The sequence below is a fragment of the Falco biarmicus genome, chromosome 2, assembly GCF_023638135.1.
Source record: "Falco biarmicus isolate bFalBia1 chromosome 2, bFalBia1.pri, whole genome shotgun sequence".
NCBI lineage: Eukaryota > Metazoa > Chordata > Aves > Falconiformes > Falconidae > Falco > Falco biarmicus.
Genome location: NC_079289.1, coordinates 47,347,390 through 47,361,417, shown reverse-complemented (window position 1 = coordinate 47,361,417; position 14,028 = coordinate 47,347,390). Strand labels below are relative to the sequence as shown.

Here is a 14,028-nt window from a genome sequence, read left to right as displayed (position 1 = left end):
TCTGTGTTACACCTGATGTTTCCATTTGCTGAAAAATTCAAAGGCCTTTTACACCTGCCTAGTAGTAGTGATTTGTAAAACTGTACTAAACTGTTCTCTACAAATGAGGCTTGAGACTGAGGCTCGATAGCAGAATTCTCTACCTACATAAAAATAATTTCACTTGAACAAATACAGGCTGTGTATTAAATGCTTGTTTTGTAACTACATTTTGCAGTTTTGAGCTTTAGTATTCTACAAATAGGTTTATTCATCTGTAAGCAGCAAAATATAAATCTAGGGATTTTCAAGGGAAAAAACCAAAGGAAATCTTGAAATAAAGTGTAATTCTGAACCTGTTATAAAAATACTTCATGTTGGAGACAGCTTTGACCTCTGTCTACCTATCTGTTGTTTCTGAATGACATCCAATAGTCTCAACAGCTCACACTATCAACTATTACCTTTTATTTTTAGAAAAACCCATAAAACCTATACCATCAACCCATTCAAATGCCATCATGCTAAGATCAATCAGCCTAATTTAGGTCACTAGCAGCCACTGAGCAATCAAAACTAAAACAAATAATCTGTAATTACACTTAGATAACAATTATAAGAGCAGAAGAGATAAATCCTCCTGCAAAATAAATATTTTAAATTTCCTGCTCATCAGGAAACAAACATAGCCACAATGGCCTTTGAAAGAAGTATTTCACAATTTTGTAAAATACAAGATTTCTTGAGGGGAAAAAACCCCACAAAACCACATTGTATTTTAACTTACTAGCTTTCTCCTCAGTATCAGTTTTTATCCTCTACCAATAAGGTAGTTTATAACACCATCATGCCTTTTCCTTCAAATGCCTGTTGTAACACCAACCTACCACGAACCTGTGCAGACCAACTAGTAGGAAGATAGTTATATGCAGTTCAGCACCAAACACACTCCTGAAACACAGTCCTGGCCAGAGCCACAACACTCCAGAGAAACATCATCCTCTAGAGATGGGGGAGCCTTCAAATTAATAAATACTAAAATACTAAGCAATTAAGCTTATAAGGTACCTCAGTACATTCCAGCACAACACAGAAATCCAGCATATTTAAGCTTTTTGCTTCTATGTATTTAAACTAAGTGATCAGATTTGATCAGAATTCCCAACTGCACAGAACAGATCCACGTCATTTTTTTCCCCACCATCCCACCACTTGGCAAGCATCAGCTATCACATACCCAGATCTAGCAATAGCCCTTCATCTTTGTTTTTTTTATTGATGTATCTTATATTGATGCATAAAGTTTTCAACAGTAGTCAATAGGTTAGAAGGTCAAGGGTGCAAACTCTGCACTAGAAGCAAGAAAGCAGAACAGAAGTCCATTGCTGCCGTACCACAGCTGTGTAGAAATACCAAATGTGTCTGCTAAATAAGGATTAGGTACCATGGAAACCCACAACCTCTGGAGGCAAACTTCTACCGAAAAGATTTACCAGAGATTTATACTGAATATTGTTGGAAAGTATGTTGCAGCATAGTGTTTTTTCTGTCAAAGGGAGACTCCTCAGGTTAAATTTAAGTGATCGATAGCAAATGAAAGTGTTACACATGCACTTCACTTAAGCGATAGTTAAATCATTTTAGTCAGTTCTCTTCAACTAGGGATCTTTAACCTACTAGATTTTTCAAGTGCTTTTTTAAAGACGGTTATAAGCATGTCAGAAAAAAAGAAAAAACCCAACCACCCTAAACAATGGTGAACATGAATTGGTGAAAGAAAAAAAGTAAAATTATTATGTATATGTATGTGTACAGATAGATATATAGATATATCTCTCCATCCCAATGGCTACTTTACATATAACATTTTACTTGCTCTTTCATTTTTTGTTGACTACAATCCAGATTTAAACAATTAATTACACATTTAACAGCACAACGTACACATTTGCATTCATTCCCTATGACTTTTAAGACACCTTTTCCTTCCCGTCCCCCACATTTACTAATAGCTCTACTTTTGCTTTTAAGGACAGTAACATACCATGTGTCAATATAAGAAGTCTTCGAGAAAAATAAATATTCTGAGACTAATGCTACTAAAAAAGTAGTGTTATTCTTGAAAATATAGCCATCTCTCCCCACTTATGTTTTTTAGGTTTCTTCTCTCCTAAAGAATTCCTCAGAAATAACTCTGAACACTGGAATTTTGGTATGATCCAAACAAATATATGCTTCATATTTGTTGTAAAATTATAAATTGCCCATGGTTTCCAAGAGTTTTTCCTACTGCATTGTTACAGAAATTAATCATGACATTCACAAACAAAAACCTGGTATCTCAAATACTAATAAAGACTATGGCTGGGACCAACATTTTTCAAATCCTGAAGCATGGATACAAAAAATATTTCTAAAAAAAAAGTTTGTGAAAGCTTACTCTAAAGCTTGTACATAAGGAGGTACTGCAGCTCTGATCTACTCTAGAATTTAGAAGTTACTGAAAAGATTACTATGTAGCCTCCTATTTGTCAAATGGTAACTTGAGAACAGCTTGAGAAACTGGTTTAAATTCTATAAACAAAGTACAAAATCAGGCTCTCCTCCTTGAGTGCTTTCTAGTTAGAAGTAAGAGACATACTAATTAAACAGAAGTTTGTTACTGAGACCAGCAGTCAGTCTAAGGAAGTGTTCCATCTCCAATACAATCACCAGGAGATACATGGACAGCACACAAGCCTTAGTCACTTATTTGCCATCCATTTTCTTCAGACTCCCCTGACATTCACAGCTGTTATATTATGGCTGGTAAAGTATCCTTCTCTGCCTATTCTATTTGCATGTTATGGATTTGATCCATACGAATTTGTGTTCCTGAATCTGCTAATAATATCTGCCTCAATCTTGTGTATTAACAAACTGTGTATGTTCACTTCTCCTTGTGTTGTTTCTTTTCCTTGATTTAAACCAAACACCAGCGAGCGCTCTCTGGTTTTACTGTTGCACAATTTGGTGAATTACAGCTCCACAACTGCTTTATCCACTGCCTTGGCAACTCTGGATCACTTCCACGCCCCACCACCCAGTTCAGACACCACTTTTAAGACCTGCTTCCCTTTAACTTCTGTAGCTCCTCTATAAGCTCTTCTTGTGAACGACCAAAAATGCATACAGTACCCAACAAGCGAGCAGGTCCCTGGTTTAATACAATGATGCTTTCTGTTCATTCTCACTATCTTCCCTGATGATAGACAACATTTTATCAGGATTTGTTGGCAGCTGCCACTAACAGCTTCAGCAAACCGTCAGTGACAGCTCCAAGAACTGCAAGTCAAAAAGGTCTTATCTTTACTTATCAGCAGCTTTATAGAGTCAGTACAGAAAGCAGATCCCAGTCACTCTAAAGTCACATAGAACATACAAGACATATAAACTGTAAAAGCCGAGGGAATAGGAAAGCCTGTAAAATTAGGAAATGGACAGGGCCATCACCAAAAACAAACTCAATATTCAGTAGTTAGTTCCAGCTTCCATTTTAGCCTACATTCATCTGGGCTGAAAAACTCAAATGTGATTGAAAAAGCTGAATATTTCTCTAAATATATTATTCGTGTTTCACTTAGAGGCCCAAGTACAGTAGGAAGGCTTACGCACAAAGCTTCCTAATGAAGACAATGGAGGAGGATGCTAAAAATGGCAAATTCATTATGCAAGGGGAGGGATAAAGAAAAAGAGGAGTTTCCTCCTGGACAAGTATCATGGAAACTGAACTGCAAAAGCAGTACACAGCTTCGCCTTAAGTCCCTGATTTCAGAGAAGTAGGAAAAAAAGAAATCAAGCTTGTGTCTCCTATATCACATGTACTTACGCGTCCTTGAAAATTCTGCAGGAAAACTAAGAAAAACTTCAAATGTCTCAACTTTATTGACAGCACAGTTTTATTGCTTGCATACTTGAATAAAGCTAGTCAAGCAGAAGAATTTCCTACTCAATAGTACAGAGTAGCCCAAAATGAAATAAATAATTAATTACATAAAATATAGATCAGAAGATATTATTAATCAATAACAGCAAACATTCTCGATTTTTATTAGCAGGTCAATTGTGCCTGACTTTCAGCGTAACTCATTTTCTTAGTAACTGGAAATGGAGTATTCAAGCTCCTCAATTTACAGAGATAACACAGAGAAATTTAAACAGCTTAAAAAGCCCACACACATACAAAACACCAGCTGAACACATTTATTGTGCATTGCATCCAGAAGAACAGGCTCTACTGAAGAGATTCTCATTTTGATTTGCAGTCTTCTTTCTCCTCCATCCACTATGGGATTCACAGGTTTAATATAGTTTAGTAGCAAAGACAAACACAACCCACGCAACAGCAATGAACATTAAAGGCCCTTTCTTTGAAAAATGTATGTTTATGTCTCAACAGATAGTACTGAGTTTTTTCAACCCTACTGTTAAAGAGTGCCGACTAAGCACTTTGAAACAAACATACAAAATATGTGGCCCAAAGGACAGTTCTCTGGACCCTGCAGTTGCTAGACAGATGATGCACACACCTGGAAGCAGGCGCTTTCCAGCAGGCTGCTTGATTATAAGGCAGATAAGCAAAACAACAACACAAAAAGCGGCAGTCCAGGAAGCGATAAAGGAACACGGACCCCATCACTCATCATCAGTTGTGGCCCAGCACTGCAAGGCTTTAGCGGCCTGCTTGTTTGTTCAAATTATGAACTCTCATTCTAGAATTTGGAACAGGTTTTTAAGAGTAAACAGTTTGTGCAAGTCTTTTTCCTGATAATTTATTCTATGCATTTGATGCAAGTCAGTTTTGTGACCCCAAGTCTGCAGTTTCAATTAAGTCTTAATGCTTCAGTATATTCCTTAAAAATACTTTAAGTACTGTTCCCCTTAAATTCAAAAATATGACAACTAATGCGAAGTACCATGGTCAAAATGGACAACTGGCTTCAGTATCACCCAAAACTCCTATCCCAATTGCCTCATGCTTTACCAAAGGCATTGTTCAGTCCTCAAAGATGACAAACGTGAACTATACTAACCACAACCAAAGCTTAAACATAAGCTTGTGCTACTTTACCAAAAAAAATCCCAACAAACCCAAAACAAAAAAAACCAAACCACAAAAAAACACCAAACGTATTTTCTGCAGTAAGGAGATAACCGATACTGTAAGCATCCCCTTGTTAACAACCCTTCCTCAAGTCTGATCTACCTAAACTTTTCAGATTAATCAGGGAAAAGCAAAATTAAATTCAATACTTCAAGCTTCATATACATCTTTACCAAGGACATGATTCTGACCTCTCTTACAACAATAATCAGTCAGTATTAATAGGATTACTGTCAAAAGGTAAAATATTGTTCAGAGCTAAAATGATCAAACTGTGTTAAATTACCATTCAACAGTTGGGAGACCAAAATTTGTTGTTCTTTTTTTTTTTTCACTGGAAAGCCACGTTTTACAAGCAGAAAGATGACAAATCTCTGCCAAGCACCTGGAACAGTAACTCAAGAAAAATGGGATTACAAATGGAAACCAAGTAACATATGGGTTATTGACCAGATTTTCTTGTGTCTACGCCACTCAAAGTTTTCTAAATCATTCTGTCCATTACACACACAGTTGGAGGAGGCACAGCCAGGGATGGCGTTGGGGAATTACTCAATACTTAATGTTTTGGCTGTAAGTGATTAAGTTAGACTGTACCAGTTTTAGGTTAATCTTAGTGTACAATAATGGAAATTACGCTTAAGTGGAATAAACGCTTAAATGTTAAAAGGGAAATATATTTTCCGCTTTCACTGTAAATCTCAAAGCCATAAGGCATCCGCATCCTGACATGTGCTGTAAGCCCCAGTTGTGCAAGTCTGAAATGACTTCAACAAAAAACAGGGTTCATCATTTTCATTAAAAACACAGCTGGCAAAGGGGGTACCCACTTCACTAAACTCAGCTAGCTGTGACAGCACTTGCCCAGGAAGTGGGAGACCTAAGCCTGCAGCAGCTCAAACCCACAGTCCTGACTGTGCAATAGCTCAGTTTCAGTAGGAAGAGTTAGCAGTGCCTCTCCGACCTAACAAGTGGCCAATTTTTTCATTCTTTTTTTATTCATAAGCTATTAAGGTTACTTTTCTCCTCTGATTGGAAATAGCTTGCCTAATGTGGCTGTACAGGTATACATCCAATTGTTCATTCCCCTTTCCAAAGTAGCCAACACACCTGAAGATCAGGAGGTTTGAAGCTATGAAACACAATACAATATTCAGATTTGTGACTGTAAATTAGGCACTGAGGTCTTGCAAAGTTAAGTGTAATGACATTACCAGTTGCCACATCTTCCTTGTTTTGTCAACACTGTCACCAGAAAGAAAATTTCAAAATAAGCCTAGAATTAGCCATTTGTCATAAGTAACTAATTTTCCCCATCTGGAAGACTGCTATTAAAATTTTATATTAACATAGCATTTGATCTCCTTCTCTGGAGGCATTCAAAACCCACCCAGATGCAATTCTGTGCAACCTGCTCTAGGAAAACCTACTTTAGCAGGGGGTTGGACTCAGCCTCCTGAGATCCCTTCCAACTCTGACCATTCTGTGATTTCTGAGACTATCTTGATGTGGTTTCCACCACATTCTTCAGACACAAACAAGCTGAGAAGAGTGCTTACAGTTTCTCTTTTTTAAAGTTGCATGAAAAAAGCACCTAGCTTGGCAACATCACAGCTGACTTCTGCTAAGAACTGTCCTATTTGAAGGTATTCTATTCCTGTTACTGAACTTCTGCTTTTTTAAATAGGATTAGAAGACTTACTAGATGCAGCATGCAATACCTGCCACAGCCTGAAGTTGTGCTTTTACGTTACATGACTTAGCGTCACTGCACAGATCAGGCACACCTCTCTTTTGGTTTTGTGCGTCTTTCAAGAACCAAAAAACCCCACAGTTTCACAAGATTGGCTCAGCCACACCAACAGCTTGCTGCCACCAAAAAGGACAGTCCTGTTCCTGTCCTCTCCTCCTGCACTGCCCTTGTGCAGACTCAACCTTAAATTCTGGCCTAACAAGACCTTTGGAGAAAAACCTGAGTATAGCAATCCAGGTACCTTCTGCTGGTTTTTACTACTCCTTTTGTTCAGTACAGTAAAACTGGTGTCCTGTAACACTAAACCAGTTTGTATGCAACTACCTTATGTCCCTCTGTGCCCACGCCAAAAAGAAAACTACCTACACAGCACAACCTGTGCCCACATAAAGAACCAGGAAACTATTCTAACTGCTGTTACTCCCCCTGTACCAGTAAGCCACCATTTCTTCCTGTGAATCAGTTGTAGAGCTGGGTGTTTTATCTGTGGCCCTCTGACAGAGATCCAAAAAACAGACAGTGATGGCAATACACTAAGTTAAATTACCCTACTTTAAATTTACGAAGAGGAATAGACAGAAAGGATTGTACCTGTCTGGTATCTCATCACCTTGACTTAAAAGAAACATAGCAAGAGATCTGAGGTTTATTTCCTTGCTCATGTAAGACATGAAAGTACTTAGAAACTTAAATAAAAATTGAAAAAAATGTAAAACGTATTACTTGTTAACCATTACCTGCATCACTACTATATCTGCAAATGTACCTCAACATTCACAATTCTTCTGCTTCATTTGTGGCAGAATTCTTCATAAAAAACAGGAAAAAGTGTGTATAAAAATATTAAACCTATTCATTGAAAAAAAAAACCAAAACATGTTTAATACACAAATTTGTCACATGTAAAAAAGTTAGAGAAAAATTAAAATTTAAAATATTTCATTATTAAATTCCAAAGAAAAACTGAGATGCAAGGATAGCCCATTGTTTGAAAGTGCCATTTACCTCACTTCAGAAGATTCTCATTTGCCCTTCTACACTATTAAAGGTGTTCCATGAGCAAAAAGCCAGTGCACTGAAAAATTTTATCTTCAATGATTAAGAGGTTCATATCTCTATCAGCGCAACCAACACATGCAAACAACAGTAACACTTATAATTTCAGGCATCTTTACTCAGTATTTTTCAGTATTATAAACAGTCCCCTAGATAAAGTATTTTATCTTCCAGTTACAGCATCACCACCAGATCTGTGGAAAGCAACAGAATTTCCCTATCGTAACCTAGTTCGTTCAGCAACACCAATTACATAAGAGTTCTCCAAAGGCAATACATACTATAGAAAACATGCTAAATATAAGCTAGGAGTCTTATATCAAGGTGTAGAATAAACAGTACTTGGGGCTTTATTTGCCAATCACTATTAGGCTCAGCCCTGTGAAAAGAAAGAATGGAAGAAGATATTTTTCTTTGTGCACACTTCCTGTGTAGGCTGACTTTCATGTGTTTGAGACCTACAATGACAACTTGACTTCAATTAAGGTTTTTAACCAAATAACATTGTGAGACAAAAGAGTCAATGACAACAGAGTTGAGATACAGAAAATTAAGCATTACCTGAGATAATTCTAAAACTATTCAAAATATATAGCATTATGCAGGCAAATAGATTGGAATAAAGTGTTTACAGTGGCAATTTTCATCTCTTAGCCCTGTTTCTAAAAAGCACACACAATTTATATTCATACAAGATTCACATACTTTTTAAAAATCACAATTTCTTTACCCCTGTAAAGTGCTGTACAACAGCAGGCTGCCCTTGCATCACATCACTTACAAACCCCAGCAAACGCAGGTGCTACAGTGGCATGACAAGTTCAGTGACAGCTAAACTGACATCCATGTGGACTGCTCCATCTGTCCTGGTTTGCTGCCTACCCATTTTATCACTTACCTATCTAGCTCTGACCACCCTATAAGTAAAAGACTGATGACTACTTGACTATACTATACACTATATATACACTATAACTTGAGTTATAGTGATAACTCAAAGCCTTAATTAAGATAGACTGGGGGGGGCTGTGAGTTGATTATAATTCTTAAGCAGTTCAGCATGTAAGTCCTGCAGCCTTCAACAGGATTTCTGTGCCTAAATCACTCATACGCACGTGAAGTCTTTCGTCATGACTCAGTTACCTGGAAAAAATCACATTTCACAGAAAAAAGGCCATCTCGAGCTTCAGTACTTAGTTGCTCACCCAGTTTTACCCACCACAGAAAACAATTGCATTTCTTTTTTCTTTGTTTCGGTATATATTCACAAAGCATCATTCAAATTCCTTTTTCTGCAAACCAGCTAGACTAGGAGCAGACATTTCAGGCAAGATAGTAATGCACAAATTAAGGTCAGATAACAAAGAGCTAGAAGGTAAAAAGAATCAGGAGAATGATCACTGAAGAATTTTTCTTATAATTTTTCTAAAGTTGATGCCTTGGACCCCTTATCCAACAAGTAGTACAGAGGAAGAAAAAAAAAAAACAACCCTAACAATAAGGAAATTATACAACTGACCTGACTATACCTGTAATGAATGTAAATTTTAAAGCATGTTTACCAACAGCAGGACTGCAGGGTGCAGGTGACTAAGGGGGGGGGGGGGGGGGGGGGGGCGGGGGGGGGCGGGGGGGGAGGGAGTGAGGAGGGGCGGGGAGGAAGTAAAGCAAGCCAACAAAGGTTGGCTAATTTACTTCTGATGTCATATTCCTGCAGGGAAGCATGACAAATTCTTACCCATCAATTAGCTGTCTTTTTGCCCTACGAAGACAGGACAAAAAAGGATGGGCAGAATGCAATACAAATGACAATGCCCAAAGCAGATAGTTACGTAATGCTGATGTATTGCCTCTTTGCCCACACTTTGCTGCAAATCCAAGTACCGGCTTTTTAGCAGTTGCCTGGTTTGAACATTTTTTAACTACTTTTTAAGTAAAACACAGATGCACAAGAAAGAAAAAGATGCAGAAAGAAGCTTTAGCGCTACTTCTGACAGATAAAAAACAAGAGAAGCTGAGAGTTATCTTTATGATCAGACTTTTTCTATTTCATAAGAAGTTATGAAACTGCCTTTTTGTGCTAAAGTTCAAAATTAAATTGCATTCCATCCTTATAGTCTTTTTGTTTAATTTACTGGAAGAAACCACAAATAAAAAGAGGCAGCAGTGAGATAGCTCCTTTAACTTCACTGAAATGCTACTGTTAGTGCCAGGAACAGAAATGCAAGTCAGTAATTCTTTTGATGATAATTCTTTCTACTTAAAAGAGAACTTGCCCTGCATACAGCAAAACAAATCAGTGAGAAGTAAAAGCATAATGGCAACAATTGAAAAAAAAGTGTTTTACTGTTTGGGAGCCCGGGAGTGGGGGGAAGACATACAGTGAGCATATCAGAACCAGTCAGATTTCATAAGCTTAGCATTAGGGAGTGGGATGTTCACAAAACTAATGTGATTTTAGCCACGTTAAGTAGTATTTTTCTTCTATATTTTGTCCTTAAAAATCAGGACACAACCGTAAAATCTGCAGTAATCTATCGTTTTCTACTTATCACAGCTATTGTGTAAGCAAATACACCATAACATTTAAGATCACATGCTTGAATAATCAGGTGTAAAAAAGTGTATCTACAATTACCTTGTTCCTTCCATTCTCCAACCCGACACAGTAAATAAATAATGCTACAAAAATCTCAATGTCTAGCAGTCAGATGTAACACAGAGAAGATAAAACAACACACTCTTTCCTATTGGACAGTAATCAGTAAGGTTGTATTTTAAACTCTAGAGTCCATCACAGATTAAGAAGCACTTTCATTGTGACTTACAACAAATTCAATGGAACTTAATGTGCTGCAATTGCTAAGGCTTCAGAGAACACTTCCGTAACAAAATTCAGTGCCACAACTGACCACAAAGTTTAATATACATGGGGAACTAAGTAGGCCAACTCCTGCCGTTGAATATTTAGATTACCCATTTTGAAAGGCTGCACCAAAGAGCACTTACCAAGTCAGGCACCAGCACAATTGCTGGAAATTCCTAATCAAATATAACATAAAAATATTAAAGAGACAAATTATTTCTTTGTCCCATCTTACCATGTTTTTCTCTACTCCTCTGAGTAATCAAATTAAAATTTCCCTTATATTTGTCTGAAGTTTAATAGCATATACTTTTAAGGCCTTTTAAATCATACCCAGGTTACTTCAGGCCTCGGTGAAGACAGTGTTTGCAGGCTCTTAAGAAAGCGCTCTGCCAACATTTTCATTCTCCATTGCAAAGAAAAAAGAACAACTTTAGGACTTCTGTTGACTCCAGGTTATGGCAGCATGGTGCAGGAAAAGAAGTGTGCTAGAAAGCACTGACCTGTAAAGCACTTGGCAACTGACTAGCATCCTAAAGACATATATCACTCCCAAAGAGTCACAGTGTGCTAGCTGTATTCATCAGCTATATGACAATCTCAGTGTATAGTCGTCCAAAAGCATACAAAAATTTCCCACATTGTAAAACTATCAAAAGAAATATTCCAAACCTATTACAAGGGTTTTCATATATTATTTTTTTTAATCATAACATAGGAACAATCTGAATATAAGTATCAGGACTTAGTACTACATATGTACAGAAGTAAATGTGATCACTTCTGTGGACACTGTTTTCACTGCCTAAGCCGTAAAATACAAACATTAAGGCAAATAATTCAGGATTTGGCTAGAATACTGTAGTAGAAATCTGAAGTACCAAAGACTTCAGACTTCTGTAGTATATCCTTACATACACAGCAAAGCCACGAAGTACAAAGGACTGAAGGATAAAACGGACACTTTTGAGGAGGCTGACTGGACCCAAGTCATTTTTGTGACCAACTGTCAGAAAAGCTTATGTATTTTGACTGTAATTGGCTTGCAAGTAATGACTGTTAAGGTTAGTATAATTAACATTAAAGTAGCGCCTGTAAGAAACAAGCAGTACAATTTGGGCAGGAGGAAGATCTCTGCATCATTTATTTCTGTAGTGAAGTTTGGGAAGGAAAGAACAGCCGTTTGAACTGGACTCGGTGAACTGCAAGGCACCGAAGGCTGTTCTTCAGTAGGACAGCGCGCTCCCGTGCGCTTGTGCGTGTGGACAGACACACACGGAGGCTGGCCGAAGGTCAGCCTTCCGCGGCTTACAGCCCCCTGCATCTGAACTGCAGGAAACCTGCGTGCACGTGTAAGGGTATACACACGGGCTTAAAGATGACAACACAAAACCACGCACCACGCTCTATCCCTGTGCCAGAGAGCTACGAACTATGAAAAATAACCAGGTGTTAGCGCCGAAACGCCGCTTCGCTCCCAGGCACGTCCTGACCTGCGAGAGCTAACCCTACCCCCTCCCGACCTCCGCAGCCAGGCCGCCGCGAACCGCCGTCCGGCCCCGGCTCCGCTGCCCGGCGGGGCCCGCCGCCCCCTCACCAGCGGCGGACGCTCGGGAAAACCCAACGCCCCCGCCCCCGGGCCAGGACCAACCGCCGAGGGGCAGCCGGAGGAAGGCAAAGGGGGGCGGGCAAAGGCGGCTTCCCGTGCAGGCCGGCAGCGCGGCCGAGGTCGGGCGTCAGGGCTACGGGGGGGCAGTGAGGGGAGGCGGCGCCCGCCGAGGCCGCGCCGCCCGGGCAAGGCCGGGCTGTCAGAGCCCCGCCGCCGCCAGGGCAGGGCTGGGGACGGGGCCGCGCGCGGGCCCTTACCGGCGCTGGAGAAATGCCAGGGGGTCCCTGCCAGACCCCCCCGCGTGGGAGCCGGGAGCTAGGGGGTGGGGGAAGGGCGCCACGCGCGCCCCCTCCCCCGCGCCGCCCCGACCCGAGGGGGCGGGGGCAGGCGAGCGGGGCCTCGCCGGGGACGCCGCACTCACCACTCGGTAGCGGCTGGCGGGCTGGTGGTGATCCATCCTGGCCGCCCGCCGACACGCACAGCCGCAGCCGCAGCTCCTCTGACCGACCCCGCGTCCCTCGGCCCTTCCCCCGCCCGCTCGACCCGAGCCGCCGCCGCCCCGGCCCTCCCCCGCTGCGGCCGCCTCCCGCCCACCCCGACGGCGGAGCCGGCCCCGGCCCCGCCCCGCCCCGCCCCGCCCCCGCCGAGGGAGGTGCCTGGCCCGCCACGGCCGCTCTCGGCGGCGGGAACGCCCGCTCTCCGTGACGTGCCGCCGTGTGCGTGCTCGGCAGCGCGTGCCTGGGCCGTCGGGGGCGGGCGGTGGCCGCCATGTTCTCCCGGCGGCGGAGGGCGTGCGGCGTCGCTGGCGGCTGCGGGGTGGGAGGCGCGCGCCGCATTCTTCCCCCGCCCGTCGCCCTGGTGCCGCTCCTTTCCCCGTGTTTCCTTCGCGGGTGCTGAGCCCCCTGTCTCCCCCTGCGGTTTCCCGCCTGTGGCATTGCCATCTTTGCTGCCGCTGCTGAAGGCGCTGAGGGTTGCTGCCTCCTGCCGATGCAGTAGGCCGAGGGCTGTGAGGGGCCCTGGCTCTGCTGCAGGCCTGCACGTTGTGCTGACCAGAGCTTGTCGGCTGGCCGTGCTGGCGGCCGCCCTCCGCCTATTCCCGGGTGCCATGTGTGGCTCCCAGCTCATGTCCGGGTGTCTGCACCTCAGCCCTTTCCCCAGTCTTTTATCTGCAGTTCTGTTCTGTGAGGCGGTTACGTCCCAAACCAGTTCCTTGCTTAGGTACTTGCCTCCATGGGGCAAGGAAAAGTAGGATGTGGCACAGAAGACATCAAGGGGACCTGGAGAATGATGTTGAATAGGCTCTACCTAAAGGAATTTTGAGTCTTGAGACTCAAGGGCAAGGAGCCCTCTGTTCCTTTGAAGGCAAAGTACCATTCTATGACATGAAAATGTCGTGGCTTTCTTTTTTTCTCTCTTAATCCTAAAGCTAAATGTTTATGACCTCCCGAGGCAAAAACAGCGAAACGCCTTCACCCACAGTGGCATGTCAGAGAAGGTTGACTCATTCCTCGATTCCCAAACTGTCAAGAGATGTAGCTGTGGTACAAAAGAATTTCGAAATAGCTGTAGGTGCAGCTCCTAGCTGCAGCGGAGAGGACGGTGTGTATGTGTACTGAAGTATA

At 41.7% G+C, this 14,028-nt stretch overlaps 1 protein-coding gene across 2 annotated transcripts in view; it reads right to left on the bottom strand.

Annotated features, from left to right (window-relative positions):
- Positions 1-12,974, bottom strand: part of NDFIP2 (Nedd4 family interacting protein 2) — a 47,516-nt gene extending 34,542 nt beyond the window's left edge. For both annotated transcript variants that reach the window (XM_056328025.1, XM_056328026.1), the window contains exon 1: positions 12,828-12,974. In XM_056328025.1, the coding sequence (XP_056184000.1) occupies positions 12,828-12,863 (36 nt within the window). In that variant the 5' untranslated portion in view covers positions 12,864-12,974. The remainder of the gene's footprint in view (positions 1-12,827) is intronic.
- Positions 12,975-14,028: the final 1,054 nt, after the last annotated feature.